The sequence below is a fragment of the Lacerta agilis genome, chromosome 3 (genome assembly GCF_009819535.1).
Source record: "Lacerta agilis isolate rLacAgi1 chromosome 3, rLacAgi1.pri, whole genome shotgun sequence".
In the NCBI taxonomy this organism is placed as follows: domain Eukaryota; kingdom Metazoa; phylum Chordata; class Lepidosauria; order Squamata; family Lacertidae; genus Lacerta; species Lacerta agilis.
Window position 1 is genome coordinate 75,625,848 of NC_046314.1, and position 14,790 is coordinate 75,640,637.

The 14,790-nt window shown below is 41.5% G+C and overlaps 1 protein-coding gene across 2 annotated transcripts in view; it reads left to right on the top strand.

Annotated features, from left to right (window-relative positions):
• The first annotated feature begins 3,207 nt into the window (after positions 1 to 3,207).
• Positions 3,208 to 14,790, top strand: part of FMN2 (formin 2) — a 154,752-nt gene continuing 143,169 nt past the window's right edge. For both annotated transcript variants that reach the window (XM_033144343.1, XM_033144344.1), the window contains exons 1-2: positions 3,208 to 3,362; positions 5,849 to 7,812. In XM_033144343.1, the coding sequence (XP_033000234.1) occupies positions 5,889 to 7,812 (1,924 nt within the window). In that variant the 5' untranslated portion in view covers positions 3,208 to 3,362; positions 5,849 to 5,888. The remainder of the gene's footprint in view (positions 3,363 to 5,848; positions 7,813 to 14,790) is intronic.

The following is a 14,790-nucleotide window of genomic DNA, read 5'->3' on the forward strand; positions in this document are numbered from 1 at the left end:
ATCCACACTGAAGTCTTTAAAAGCACTCACTATACTAAAAAAAAGGTTTATTTGTGGTATGCATGTATTTGTGGTCTGTGTCTGTGGGAGGTGGGTGCATGCATGCAAGAGAGTGTGAGGTGGCCATCCCAACTTGGGCCACACTCACTTCTTCTTTAACTATGCCCACCCAGTCTGGCATGAAGTCCTGTGATGGTTGGCCAACAGGGAATAAGGCCCTCAAACTGAAGTGCATTTTCATATAGACCTAAGAGTGCAAAGACTTTTAGCTGAAGAGAACCACATAGAGAAGACAGGACACTGCTGGAAAAAGCAACAAGTCTTAATTTATGCCCACTGTACTGAGAGGGAGTTAATGTATGTAGGCCCAGGAAGCTAATTGCCATTTCTGAGTTGCGAGTTCACTGCTCCAGCAATGGCTGATAATGGTTAAAACCCCAGTTTAAAACCGATGGCCATGTCCTTCTTCCGTATGAGGAGATAAAGACATCCTCTGCCACACACTTAGCATCTTGATGGCCTCATATGCTTTGTGGATGGTGAAGTGCAGCACAGAGTAACAAAGATGCTAGTCTATTCCTCACAACAGTTCTATTCACATTCAGCGCTGAGATGCATTTGAGGCTGCTGATCCCAAAGCTGATAAATCTGGGCGCAGATTTATCCCTTCACTTGTTCTGTGGGCCCAAATTGTCAAAATGAAAATGTAAGTGGTTTTCACAAAGGAGGAGCACAGCAAGGAATAGAACATCCCCTTTTAAAAATTTCTCCATGTCTTTTTCTGTTGATAAAAAGGCAGAGCAGTGGGGCCAGAAGAAAGGTGGCAACCCTACAAGCAAGGGAATTTTGGTAGTCAGAAGACCAATGGTACAAACGTGGCAAGTCCTCTTCCTTTAAGTGGTGGTTTCTTTTGAGGGAAATTCCAGCAGGTGCAGCTTTTCCCAGCACTGTAACACTATGATGAGAAATGCCACACCTGGGGCAATTCTTTATGCATCTCTTACAAACGCCAGAGCCCTCTCAGGGCTGGACCCACCTACTAAATTAAACAAATCCATGGCAGTGCTTTTTTATGGGGGGATGCAGGGGTACACATACCCCTAAACATTTTGTGAATCTTTGTACTTTTGTCCATTTACTGTATTTATTTTTCCCAATTTGAACTATAAAATGGTGATTTTCTTGAGTCAAAATGAGATTACACCTAAACATTTTTTCAAGTAAAAAAAAAAAGCAGACTACGTGTCACAGAGACGTGGGTTGTTGGTGTTTGACTAGGGCCTTGGTTCTGAAATGCCCTACAGAAGGTGCTTTCCCCCAAGTGGAGTAACCATATGCCCTCTAGCCTAAGAGTTGTTATGTTGACATGTGAGCCAGTCACACATCTCCTTTCCAGCCTTTGTCTAAAACATCTCTCCAGAACTTCCCCCTCTTTTCTTCTAGACACCCCTCCCCTTCTCTCTCTGACTTGCAGTGTGAATATCCTAGCGAATAACTGACATCTGCTCCTGAAACTACATTTTGTGAGTGATCTGTAATCACACTTCACCTGCTGACTGAGGTAAACTTGCCAGATCCCCACACCACACCACACTCACACACACAGAGAGAGAGAGAGAGAAAGAGAGAAAGAGAAAGAGAGAGAGAGAGATACACCCTGACTCCTGAGCCTTTTGCAGCAGTTTGACACACAGAAATTTAGCAGGTGTAAATTTCCACACAATTTGCATCTGGGCAGGGGATTGCAGGCAGCGGTGCTTTTTCTTGCCCCGTAGTGTGGTATTACAGTTCCTGTTTTCTATCTGCTTTAAGGCTCCACATTTAGTTTCCAATTAGCACATTATTGCGTCTCCACTTTTAGCTTTTGAGAATGTGATAAACAATTACATTATTTCAGGAGCAGGGAACATCTGGCCCAAGGGGTGGATGTGGCTCTCCATGCCTCTCTATCTGGCCCTAGGGACTCTTTCTAGGCCATGCTTTGTGCCTTCTTTCAAGTGCTTTTCTTAGCTGCCGTTTACCCTTAAACGAGAATAATGTCTCTTGCTTGCTTGGAAGTGCGCGCGCACGTAGAAACTGGCTTTAAATCTGACTGGAATGTTTTTTTATTGGACAAAGGTAGGAGTCAAAAAACCTATCCACGATAACACTTTATTTCTTTTAGAACAGTTTATATTTTCTGACCAGAGATCCTATATAAACCCTGGCCTATAGTAAGGGTTCAATACACAATACAGGTATAGATCTCTCACATTTAATCTTGCCAAAGTCAGTGCCAGGGCATCCAGTTATAGTTATTTTGTATCTATACATTTTTTTGCAGAAGGGAATTTTATTACTGAAGGCAATTGGAAAGCCTTGTGAAATTGCCATTTGGGAATTTGATAAACACAAACAACTTGATTCTGCAAGTACTTAGCAGGGAACAAGCTGGGTACTGCTTGCTTCCCATATAGCATTTAAAAGAGTGCAGTTCTGCAGTTCTCTTCAGTAAGCTCTTCATACAGTGTACAGGTCACTGGTACTCATTGCAAGTTCAGCTCTAGCTAACAATTCTCCAGTAATATTTCTTGTAATAATAAATATAACAACTCATATTCTACTCATATTCTACTCAGTTCTAAAAGTACTTATGAGTGGTATACAACATAAAACAATGTACCAAAAGAAGAAAAAGGTAACCGTTTCTTAAAAAAACAATGAACTACCACTAATAATGAATGCAAAACAGTGCTTTGTAGTGCCTCTTTGAAGCAAGAGACTAGGCTTGATCCAGATATTGCTTTGATGGCTAAAACCTCAGTCTTATCCCCTTTAATTTTTTTAAAAATGCTTAAAAAGAAAAAAAGGAATGGGTTGAATTTCCTTCATGTTTTTGTTTCCCCAATCAGTAATTATCCTGAGGCTTGTATAAAGGAAAGAAAAAGGAAACTGAGTTCTCTTCAAACTTTCCTGTTTACAGGTTCCTTTCAAGGACACCCTCCATTTCTATCACCCCTTTATATATATATATATTTTTAATGCATGACCCTCTTTGGGTTTCAGGGCAGTTCAGACATTCTAATACCTAAAGCCATGTTGATGTTGTTTTGCTTACTCTCCCTAATGATTTCCCATGCCCTGGAGAAAACGTTGTTCTGCTTACCTTGGCTTTCTTCCAGGAAATGCTAATCACCTGCTACAGGTGCAGGGAACAAAATTCCTACGTCTTTTCCTGTTCCTGCAAGTGCTGTGAAGACGTCAATGCAACCCAAAGTAATGATGGTGAGGAGAAATATGTGGAGACTTACACTCAACTTTCCACCTGTGTGGTTAGGAGTAGATATAATATGTAGCTGTGGAACTATAAGGTGCAGGAAAATGTAAGTTTCTGTGTTGTTGTTGTTTTTTAGCAGGGGGCTGGCTGCACTTAGGCTGGTTTATTGTAATTTTGTAAGGAAGAATGAAATTAGAGGATTACAACTACTGCAGGGAGTGATCTTGTTTCTGCACCAAATGTATATTCAGCATTCAGGAATATTTTTTTTGTCTTATTGCTAATAATGAATTAGTATTTGGTTCTTAACTAAAATTAACAACAAAAACCCAACATTTGAGAGCAGTTGCCTATAGCATTGCTCTTTAAACTTTCAACCCAAAAGCATGTATCTCCTGACTATGTTTACTTGGAAATAACTCCAATTTCACTAGGACTTTCTCCAAGTAAGTAGCCTTGAGGCTGCAGCCAAAATCATTCGTTTCTATTTATAGTGGCGTGGTCTGTGGTGTTGAAATCATGTATGATGACATGAAAATGTCAGTTGCATCTTGGAGCTTACAATATATGTGGCAGAATTCATTATCTTTGTAAAGTTAATAATCACTCTGGAACTCTATTTGCAAATTGTGATACTCCTTGGAGGAGAAATATTATCTCCCAGAACAGTGGAAGACATTCATATACCCATTCATATATGCCCTCCCATCAGACGTCAAGGAAATAAACAACTATCTAACTTTTAGAAGACATCTGAAGGCAGCCCTGTTTAGGGAAGTTTTTTATGTCTGATGTTTTATTATATTTTTAATATTCTGTTGATGGGTGGGGTATTAATAATAATAATAATAATAATAATAATAATAATAATAATAATCCCATTTTCTGGATTGATATTGAATAGTAGCTCATGTAAAAAAAAAGACTTACTATAGGGACAAAAATTAGCTTGAGGAAATTTGTTGCATATTATTTAGGTTACGAATTTACACGTGGGAACGCTACATGTTCTTACTTCATCTGTTCCATAACACTAAAACACATGAAATCTGGCACATCTGAAGATCACTTAGGCACCAATGCAACAAGTCTTAGGACTGGACTGTGTCACAAAGATAAACATTTAGGTCATATACCGTATGTGTTGTGAAAAGAGGGAAACCGCATTTCCTAGTTATATTTACATTTAAATTTTCTAATCCACCTTCATTGAATAATGATCCTAGAGGGATACAGCACAAAAATATAAAATAATAGTTACAAATTGGCAAAAAGATCAGAGTTTAAACCAACATATACAACTTTAAATACTTGAATTTAAATTGCTCAAAGTACTTGCCAGGGTGGGAGGAATGGTGCTCTTCTCTGTTCTATGCAGACATGCTCTAGGGAAATTTTCTAGGCTATAAAGCTATGTTATTTTAAGAGTGTCATTCTAATTCAGTGGGCTAAACATGATAATATTTAGAGGGGCTTAAAGATAGCTCTGATCTGGACATATCAGCAGAAATTTCTTTCCCTTATTTCATGATCAGTAAGGGGAATAATTTATGAGTATATTACACACACACACACACAAAAGGTTAAATAAAAATGTAGGATATTTGTATACAGCACTTTCTGTGGGCTGTATATAGTTCTTAGTACAGTCCTTTTATGCATGTTTACTCAGCAGTATCCCAACTAAGTTCAATGAGAGTTACCCCCAAGCCATTGTGGATGCTAAGCTGCATTGAACACAGTGGGACATACTGCACAGTAAACAATCTATTATAAATTTCCTCCTTCCTGTAGGTCTCTAATTGTCTGGGGGCTTCCTAACATTGGTATAGGCTACTGTCAGGAGCCTGCATGATGGAACAGATGGAGTTTGGGTTTGATTTATAATGACAGGTCTCATGTCCTCCTGTTTTACATAAATTAATTTAAAACATCGTAATCCCATGAACATAAAGCACCAAAGGATTAATATGCACAAACCTCTACCAAAAGTAGAAACAATTCAAGTTAGCAAATCATACAGTATTTTAAAAGTTAATTTTAAAAAATCAAACATGAAGTGAGGCATAACTTACTTGAAACTTGCATCTTCCTGATGTAGCTTGGTGTTACCAAATGCTCTGTGTTTAAAGAGGAAACAATGAGTGTGTGCTGAATATTGATGAACTTAATCCCTTTGAGGATTACCATTATTTGTACCCCCTTGGAATACAAATGGCTTATTTCTGAATGGTCATTGAGACCAGTATACTGAATAATCTGTAGCATCAATAACCTTTAACAATTTCTGCAAAGAATTTGTGTGTCTATATGTTGCAGATTTTATATAAAAATATATAGAGAACTGTGTTGCTGAATTGTGTGTGAGTTTTTTTTAAGGACTGTATAAAATAATATAGTATTTGCACAATAGAAATAATATATGCTGTGGCAATATTTGCACTGTTAAAAAGCAGAACATTTTTCTTTTCGAAGATTAAAAGCTGCTAGTGTCTTTTGTGAAAAGTTATTATGGAATTTGAGGTTTAATTCCATCTACTTCTCTCTCTCCCTCTCTCTCTCCCCCCTCTCCTACCCCCTGCCCAATTCCAGGAATTAATCCTTTGAAAGGCTGGAATTAAAGCATTTTGAAATGCAGAGGACTCTGACAGTGGAGAAGAAAGTTCCTGTTGCTGAGGAATTACTATTCACGTCTACCAAAGAGAGCCAGGACTGTAGCAGACTCAGTCTGAAAAGGCAACGGTGCCACAAGCTACCATTGGAAGGAGCTGTCTGCATCTCTCGGTGCTCTACTGAGCATGTCCCTGAGGAGCCCTGTGCTAGCAGCACATTATGCAAAAAGGCAGCTCCAGCAGCTGGGAGAGAGGCAGAGCAAGGCTTTGCTCCGCTTGCATCACCGCCTCTTGAAAACAAACCTGGATTACTCGAGAGGTCCTCGCTGCCAGGCCAGCTGAATGAAGACGAGCGGCATGGCTTGATTCCTGATGCTGCACGATTGCTAAACAACATGGGGAACCAAGATGGGAAGCAGAAAAGGAATGCAGGTGATGTGCATGAAGGAGGCGAGGATGCTTCTGGGCCCAGGGATGCAGAAGGCACAAAGAAGGGAGCAGGGAGCAAAAAGGGACTGGGGAGGTACGGCAAAGGGAATGAATCCGGCAAAAAAAAGGGGAAGTCAGAGTCTCGGGCATCTGTGTTTTCCAACCTAAGGATCAGAAAAAATCTGTCCAAGGCTAAAGATGGAAACAGCAGCTCGAGAGAGGATGTTTTAGAAAGCCAGGCCTCACAAACAGGGGAGCTAGACAGCGCTCATTCGATTCTCACCAAAACTCCTGATATAAGCATTTCTGCAGATGAAGGGGGTCTCTCGGACACAGATGTGGATCATTTTGAAAATACAAATGAAAATCGTCCAGCTGCTGCCGACCCGCAGGATGGACAAAGGACCAGCTCCGGCTCCGATACGGACATATACAGTTTCCATTCAGCCACCGAACAAGAGGATTTGCTTTCTGATATCCAGCAGGCTATTAGACTGCAACTGCAGCAGCAGCAGCAGGGGGCAATTAACATTGGAACGGAGCAGCATGGCACCAAAACAATGGACCTACACATGGCTAATTCTCAAGCAACCCCCTTAGGTTTTGAAAGGTTTCTTTCACTAAGCAGCGACAAAGACAGCAGTCCAGATACCGAACAGCCTGTCTCAGCGAAATCGGAAATTACAGAATATATTGCCACCTGCGATACCGAAAGTGAAGTGAAAGAAGCGACAAACGGAATGGGGCATTCCTGCAGCAGTGTATTCAGTATGCAGGAAGAGCACGGGCAGTTGACAGAGGAGCAGGACCAACGTGCTCAGGAGCTGAAAGATCTACCCCCTTTAGATGCTGCAGTGACAGAGAATGGGGCTGTGCTAGGCAGTTCCGTGTTTAATTTTCCATCCCCACCTGGCGATTCAGAGGCTAAAGGAATATCCGTTGAATTTTCAGGTTCAAAAAAAGAGGATGATATAGTAAATACAGGCCATGATCAGGCTGGTGGAGCCAAAGAAAGGAAGCAGAGTTTGTCAGCCAGCAGGGAGGCGCTGGATGATGGGCTTTCTTCTGAATTGAAAAATGGTACTTTTTCCTCTGAGGATCTCTCCAGTAGTCCTGTGCGTAGTTCCAAATGTTTTAAGCCCTATCCTCTCATCAACCCCTGCTACATCAAAACCACCACTAGGCAGCTGAGTTCCCCAAATCACTCACCTTGTCTATCCCCATCCCAGAGCCCACTCTTTAAAAGGAGACGTGAGTCCTCTCAGCGGAAAGAGAGTGCGCCAACCAAGAAGCAGAGGTCGGCCAGTTTGGCAGGTTCATTTAGTCGATCAGCAGACTGGACAGATGAGATTTCAGATCACAGAGGTGAAATAGCTCAAAAGTCAGGCTCGGCAGATTTCTTGGAATACCGGCGGAGTAGAGATGGTTTTCAAGGCGAAAGGGTGCATTTTAATCACTCGAGAAAGTCGTCAGGGACAACAGCTTCTACTGATGCCTTCCCCAATGTGTTTAGAGGTGAGTGACATTGGTAAACTACAGTAACCCTTGCTGTGACCTCGGGTCTGAAAAGTGTACGGTAATTAACATGCCCTTTCTATCTTGGCCTGATTTCAATTTATATATTTAAAGTGAGTTTGCAAACTCTACAACTTATGCATGCAAGTTCTGTGGTCTCGGTGATATGTTTGCAGCACTTGTTTGAAGTACTTTATTCAGCGTACCCATCAGACAACTGATAAAGTGTCTTATAAATAAATAGTGAGCTCTGTGTATACAGCCTAGCAGACATTGTATTTTGGGGAGAATTGTGCATGCCTACTGCATCTGTTGCTCATCATTATTTGTTAGTATTTATTTTATTTATAAAAATATTTATATACTGCTGTATCACAAAAATATATCAGAGCTGCTCGATGTGTAAAGTGCTTTACAGTCCTGGCGGGGATTTATTTCACTTTCACAACTCTCACAGTAATTGTAAGTCATACATTAGAATTGCAAGTCAAATTTTATGAATACGAACTCTTGATTAAATATAACTTCCACATGGTCACCATTGAGTCATGGCAACTGAATCCAGGTTTGCCTGATTGAAGCTCAACACTCTTTGTCACTAGGCCATGCTGGCCCTTGGTTGATAATCTGCATAAATTATGTTCATGTAAATAAGGCATACCATGGACAGGTATTTGCACAAGGCTAGCCATTGACAACCTGGCTGTCTTGGGATTTAAAGAGCTGATATCTCCCTAGTTCAGTGGTACAGAAGTCTGCAGCACTTGGCCCAAAGGATGCATCTGGTTTCCTAGAGTTTGTCCCTTGGCCTGAATGGCCCATTACCGCTAATGCTTGAAAACCATCTGCTTTTGAGCAGGTTATTCCACTGTGTGTGTGGGGGGGGATGTTGGGTGCATTTTTACTCTTGGGCCAGATGTTCTGTACTTCTTCATTCAATCACAGTGACTGTTAGGCGCCATGAAGACACGTTGAAGAATAATACATAAGGCACCGGAGGTAAACTTTGAAAGGTATCTTCAAAGTTTGGTTTAGCTTCATGGATGACCTCAATTTTTCTTAAAACTTCTAATATCATCATCATGGGTTGGATTCAGTGTACAGAGAAGATCTGGGAAGGGAGAGCTGAGTCTGGAGTAATTGCTGTATTCAAATCCTGTTAGAATTTAGCATTGCTCCTTTAAAAAAGAAAACCTGTTCCAGGAGCTTTGTTCTTAAATTACAATGGGAAGAAAATGAACTAAATCCATTTCTTGGCCAGGGTAGTCGTCACCCTCCCCCCCTCCCCGCCTCCACTATTCAGGAAGCATGTTGGAAGGTTAGGAGGGTTTCAGTCCTGTGAATCAACAGCCTCTGCTGGTGTGACCCTCACATGCCACCATTTCCCGCTCTCCAGGTTTGGATAGAGAGAAATTGTGAGGTCTCTCTCCTTCCTTGGAGGGAAAAATTATTTTGAAATCTGGTCTCTGGGATGTCACAGGCCATAAATTTGCAATGTTAGTTGAAATTCATTCCCATTGAAGTAATGCGATTTCACTAAGTTCACATACACGCCACACTTTTAAAGTACAAACCTTCCCTGAAGAATGTTTGGTTTACTCCTTATAGAGCTACAATTCCCAACACCCTTAACAAACTATATTATTTCTGCAGAAACAAATAATTTGAATCAAGTGCATGTTTTGTGGAGCAGTTGTGAAAGTTAATTAAAGTGGAACAGTTCAGAGTACTGCACTTAAAAATGATTTGAGTGTTTTCTTTGATTCTGAAGTGTTAAGCAGACTCACTGGTTCCAAAGTATTATTATGCTATTAATATAATTGTATGTATTATTAATTGCCCAAAGGAAATAACTTTGTTGATTGTAGTCTTTTAACTAAAGTTGCTAATTCACACTGCAATCCAGAATTCATTTAAGACCGTGATATCATTCCCATGGATTTAATGGTGTTGTACAGTTGAGAAAGTATTAGACTGGTTCAAATCTTCATTCAGTATTAAAGTTCATTGGGTGAAGTTGTGACTTCTCACTCCAGATGAACCTTATATGCTATGGAAAAGATAAGGTAGGATAATCCTATGTATGAACTCCATAGAGAAAGTATGAAATAGAAATGTGATTAAACCAGTTTGCACTCTGAACTATGCTCAGAAGCCCACTTCAGGTTGTTTAAGTACCATTGATTCAATACCTGACTTTTGTATAATGGTGAACGATGCAACTGCTTGAAAGTTCTAACTGAAGATTTGCTTACTGTAAAATAGTCACATAAATAATAAGAATACTGCTCTAGAATCTGTGGGGGGTCTATTGAAAATAAGTTTGTACTGTCTACTATATAGGTTCATTCAATTGCATAATGCAGATCATGGATCTGGGTAATCCTGTTGGCATCCATCTGTCTCGAGAGACAATGGAGTGCGCCTCCAGGGATGAAGTCAAATTGCTGCGCTAGCAGCACCAAAGTGACCTACCCTAGCCTAGGCAGTATGGATGGAGGTCCCGGGCTACTGAGATGACAAGACCACCCCCTTGGCCTTGCTTGTGTGGTTCATACATTTGGCACCAGCTTGGCTGCAGGAGTTGCCAGAAGGAAGTATGCAAGGCGACATCCAACTGTCTTAGGGACTCGACTCTGGATTTGTGTAGGGTTCACTCTGTAGCCTTTTCTTCTCCCAAAGTTATCCCGCAAGGCAGTGGAGGTTTAGCATCAGAGTTTTCCTTCTCTGAGGTGGGCTACCTTCCCAGGTTGATGAGCTCCATCTGCCCCTCACTTCCTCTACAGCACATGCAGAAACTGCCTTCTTGATGGCTGGACACACTAATGGTCTTGTCTGCTCAATCCTCCGAAGCCCGTCTTTGCATGCAGGGGAAGTCTTTAACTCACTGAGGGTTCGAGACCCATTGGCTACCCTCACCTGGTTTAGCTGACCAATCAGACATTTTTCAGGAAGTGGCCCTTGTTGCATGCTGACAGCTTCTAGGAGTCACAGATGAGAGCCGAGTGCAGGGTGGGGACCAAAGGAGGACAAGACTACTCCAGAAAGAGGATGACACCCCCTCCCGAGGTTCTACTGTTCCCCTAACACCCCATCATACGAGTGAGTACAAGCAGTGCTTTTTTCTGGGGGGATGCAGGAGTACGCATACCCCTAAACATTTTGTGAATCTTAAGTTTGGCCTCATTGAGAGGCAGTATTTCAATATGAGTGGGAAAATGAGAGTACCCCCTAAACATTTTTTTTTTTTTAGAAAAAAAGCACCGAGTACAAGTAATCGCATGAGTTCTTAAGTGTGCAACAGGGCACTTTATTTTTGCTGCAAGAGATGAGGAAAGTTAGGAAGCTACCTTAGGCCATTGGTCCAACTAGCTCAGTATGGTCTGTACTGACTAGCCGAAGCTCTCTGGGATTTAAGCAGGAGACATTCCTAGCCCTACCTGGTAATGGCGGGAATTGAACCTGTGACTTCCAGAGTGAAAGCTGTCCACTGACCCTCTGGGTGATTCATTTGCTCCAGCGAAATATTGTTGCTTCCCAATCAAGTAATACTGTTTTATTTGTTTGTCTGCATTTTCTGTGGTTGAATGATTCAGTCACTCCCAACACAGGAGGCAAACTTGCCCTTGGATGAGACTGTCTGTATGATCTGTACGCTGGTAGCTTTCATGGGCTTGCCTTATTCCAGCCCTGAACCACATGCACAAGAGAGACTCGTGCAGTAATGAGGGGAAACAGGGCAGCTGGTTCTCAGGTGCAACGGTTAAGTCTGCTTCTAGTTTTAACTTGGAAAAAGGTGCTCCAAATATTTATTCATCCTTCCACATGCTATACAAAGTAAACTCAATTAAAATGATCATTGGGCTTGCTCAGATGTCATCTTGGCAGAGGTGTGTGTGTGTGTGTGCACGCGCAGGGAGGACTGTCGCTTCTGTATAAGATTTATAGGGGGGACTATTGCCTCTGTACAAAATTAACCCTCTTTCTCACATAAAAAGACTTTGGTCTTCTCAATACTGCCTCTAACAATTATGTATTGTATTTTTGTTTTTGCTTTAAAAAAATTATACTACCTTGTTAGCTTTTATTGTGATAAAACCTATGAACTCAGGCTTCTATTCCATGAATGCCCCTCTTTCAGCATCTTAACACACTTTTTGTTTTCCTTAATGCATTGTTTTCCTGTTATTATCTTATTGTAATTGTGAAAGAAGCAGGTTTTCCTTTGCAGTACTGGATGCCATGTACCCTGTGGTAAATAGTTGTCACCTTCTTTCTTTCTTTCTTTCTTTCTTTCTTTCTTTCTTTCTTTCTTTCTTTCTTTCTGCCCACATATGCCAGCTGTCTTTGAAATCCAGAGACTGATTAAATCTTTCAGTTTATGCAGCACTCTTCACATTACAGAGCTGGTGTTTGCCTGTGAGAGTTTAGAAAAGTGAACAATAGAGCACAAAAAAGAAAGACCTCAACATTCAATTCCTGTTTGGGGAAAACTAGTCATTTGTTGTTGTTGTTCAGTCGTTCAGTCGTGTCCGACTCTTCGTGACCCCATGGACCAGAGCACGCCAGGCACGCCTATCCTTCACTGCCTAGTCATAAATATTATTAAAGCAGAAGGAAACTGTTCCCAGTGTGGTAGGATGCCACTTGGTACATTTAAGAGAATTCTCATTATCATCATCATCATCATCATCACTTCATACTTTTAGCAGTCTTTCATAATCCTAGACTGTTTGCTTTTTTAAGGCTACCAGTAAGTTTATGCCGAAGAAAGAGGACTTCAGACTACTGCAAACATAAGAAGCTGCATTATACTAGATAATACGGTACTATTTGCCGCCAGACCTAGGAAGAAGGCTTGGAAGACAGCAAACTAGTGGAAAGGTTATCAACAATAAGATATGTGGAATAAAAGCCAGTTTAGCAGAACAGCCCTAAATATTAGCCAAACCCAGCCCCTCCCTATTGGGCATTCCCTCCCACAGGAGTGCCAGCTTGGTCCCACGACTGTGAGTGCCCAGGGCCGTGGGTGCCATGCAGCGTGCATGGCCCTGGTGCCGAAATTTGTGAGTGCCCAGCCCCTTGATGGGGAATTTTTGTGGGTGCTTGGGCACCCAGGGAGCCGGCACCTATGCCCACCCAGGTGACCCAAACATCCCCGCCCCTAGGAGAGACCAACTCAAGTCTTTTCCCGTGTGTCTTCCAAGGTGGGGCATGCTCATCTCTATTAAGGGCAGGAACACAGCTGTCTGTTTAGCCCTTTAGAATTTCCTTTTCTGCTTGGTAGCCTTTTCCACAATATCAGAGCTCTTTCACATTACCTGCTACCTGGTTATTGTAACTGGATTCAACCTGGGGACCTATCACATGCAAACTATGTGCTCTGCCTCTGAGCTGTGGTCCCTTCTCTCAGCTATAAGGGCCACAAAACATCTAAGGCGGGGTTTTTGAGCTTTCTCTCTTAGTTAACAATGGGAACCCTCTACTTTGCTGTCTTTGTGGCCTGCAGAATGGCAAGTCGTGTGCTAAGGATGCTTTTATCAGAGGGACTAAGTGGAAAGTATTCCTGCTTGAGTGGGCTAAAGCTGTAGAGCATGATCCAGAGCTCCCCATTTACCGCAGATGAGTATTGCTCCTCATTGTTTGCTGTGTTTATTTTAGAAGGTTAAATTTTCTTGTAAGCTGCCTTGGAAGGATTTGTATCCTGAAAGGTGGGATATAAATAATAATTATTATTATTTGCATGCCCATAGTGCACATCTCCACTGTTGTGGTTGTTACAGTCAGTATGTAATCTGAAGCATTTCTTTTCAGTTTAGCTGTTCCCTGGGGCTTTTAGCTCTGATCTTAGTAACAGCAGGCAGTGAACAAATAGCTGGCCTAGTTTACAGTGCTGTATAGTTGGGCTTTTTGCCATGTCATTTTTTTTTTCAGTAGTCCACGTGTTCCTTTCTGGTTGAGGATTTTCTGATACATGACGTAAATGGTAATGAGCAACTGCAATCGCAAAGTTTTCCTATATAACCCACTGCAGTAAACTTCATAAGAAATGTTCAGATGAGATATAAGGATTATGATCTGTAAGCAGCACCAAGGTATTATAAAAAGATCTTGGCTATTTTAGGAAGGAAACACGCAATGCTGCTGTGCTAAAATAATATCTTCTGTTTTGGCTTTGAAGCAGAGCCCCATGAATCCGTTGGCTTGTGTGGAGTTACCCTCTCAACCGAAATTAAGAGGGAAATGTGAGTGTTAGTCAAATGTGGGATGGCTCTTGCTTCTTTGTGACTAGATACTATGTCGCAGTGGTAAGATCTAAATGGGAGAATGGGAAATCAGATGGGCTGGAAGGATTGTGTCAGAAAACACACCAACAGTACATATCTTTAGGGGGCTGACAGCTCTGAATTGGTAGCATCTACATGACCAGCCGCTGCCTCTTAACCAGGGGTCAGCAACCTTTTTCAGCCGTGGGCCGGTCCACCGTCCCCCAGACCTTGTGGTGGGGCGGACTATATTTTGAATAATAATAATAATAATAATAATAATAATAATAATAATTAATAATAATAATAAATGAATTCCTATGCCCCACAAATAACCCAGAGATGCATTTTAAATAAAAGCACACATTCTACTCATGTAAAAACACCAGGCAGGTCCCACAAATAACCCAGAGATGCACTTTAAATAAAAGGACACATTCTACTCATGTAAAAACACACTGATTCCCAGACCGCCCGCGGGCCGGATTGAGAAGGCAATTGGGCCGCATCCGGCCCATGGGCCTTAGGTTGCCTACCCCTGCTCTTAACCTAACTTGTCTCGCAGGTTTGCTGTGAGGATTAAATGAAGAAGCAAAACCATGTTCCACCACCTTGAGCTCCTTGGAGAAAAAGGTGGACTTATAAATGCAATGAATTGATAGATAAAATATTGATTTTCTCATCTCATGGAAGATGAGGTATGAGCATCCAC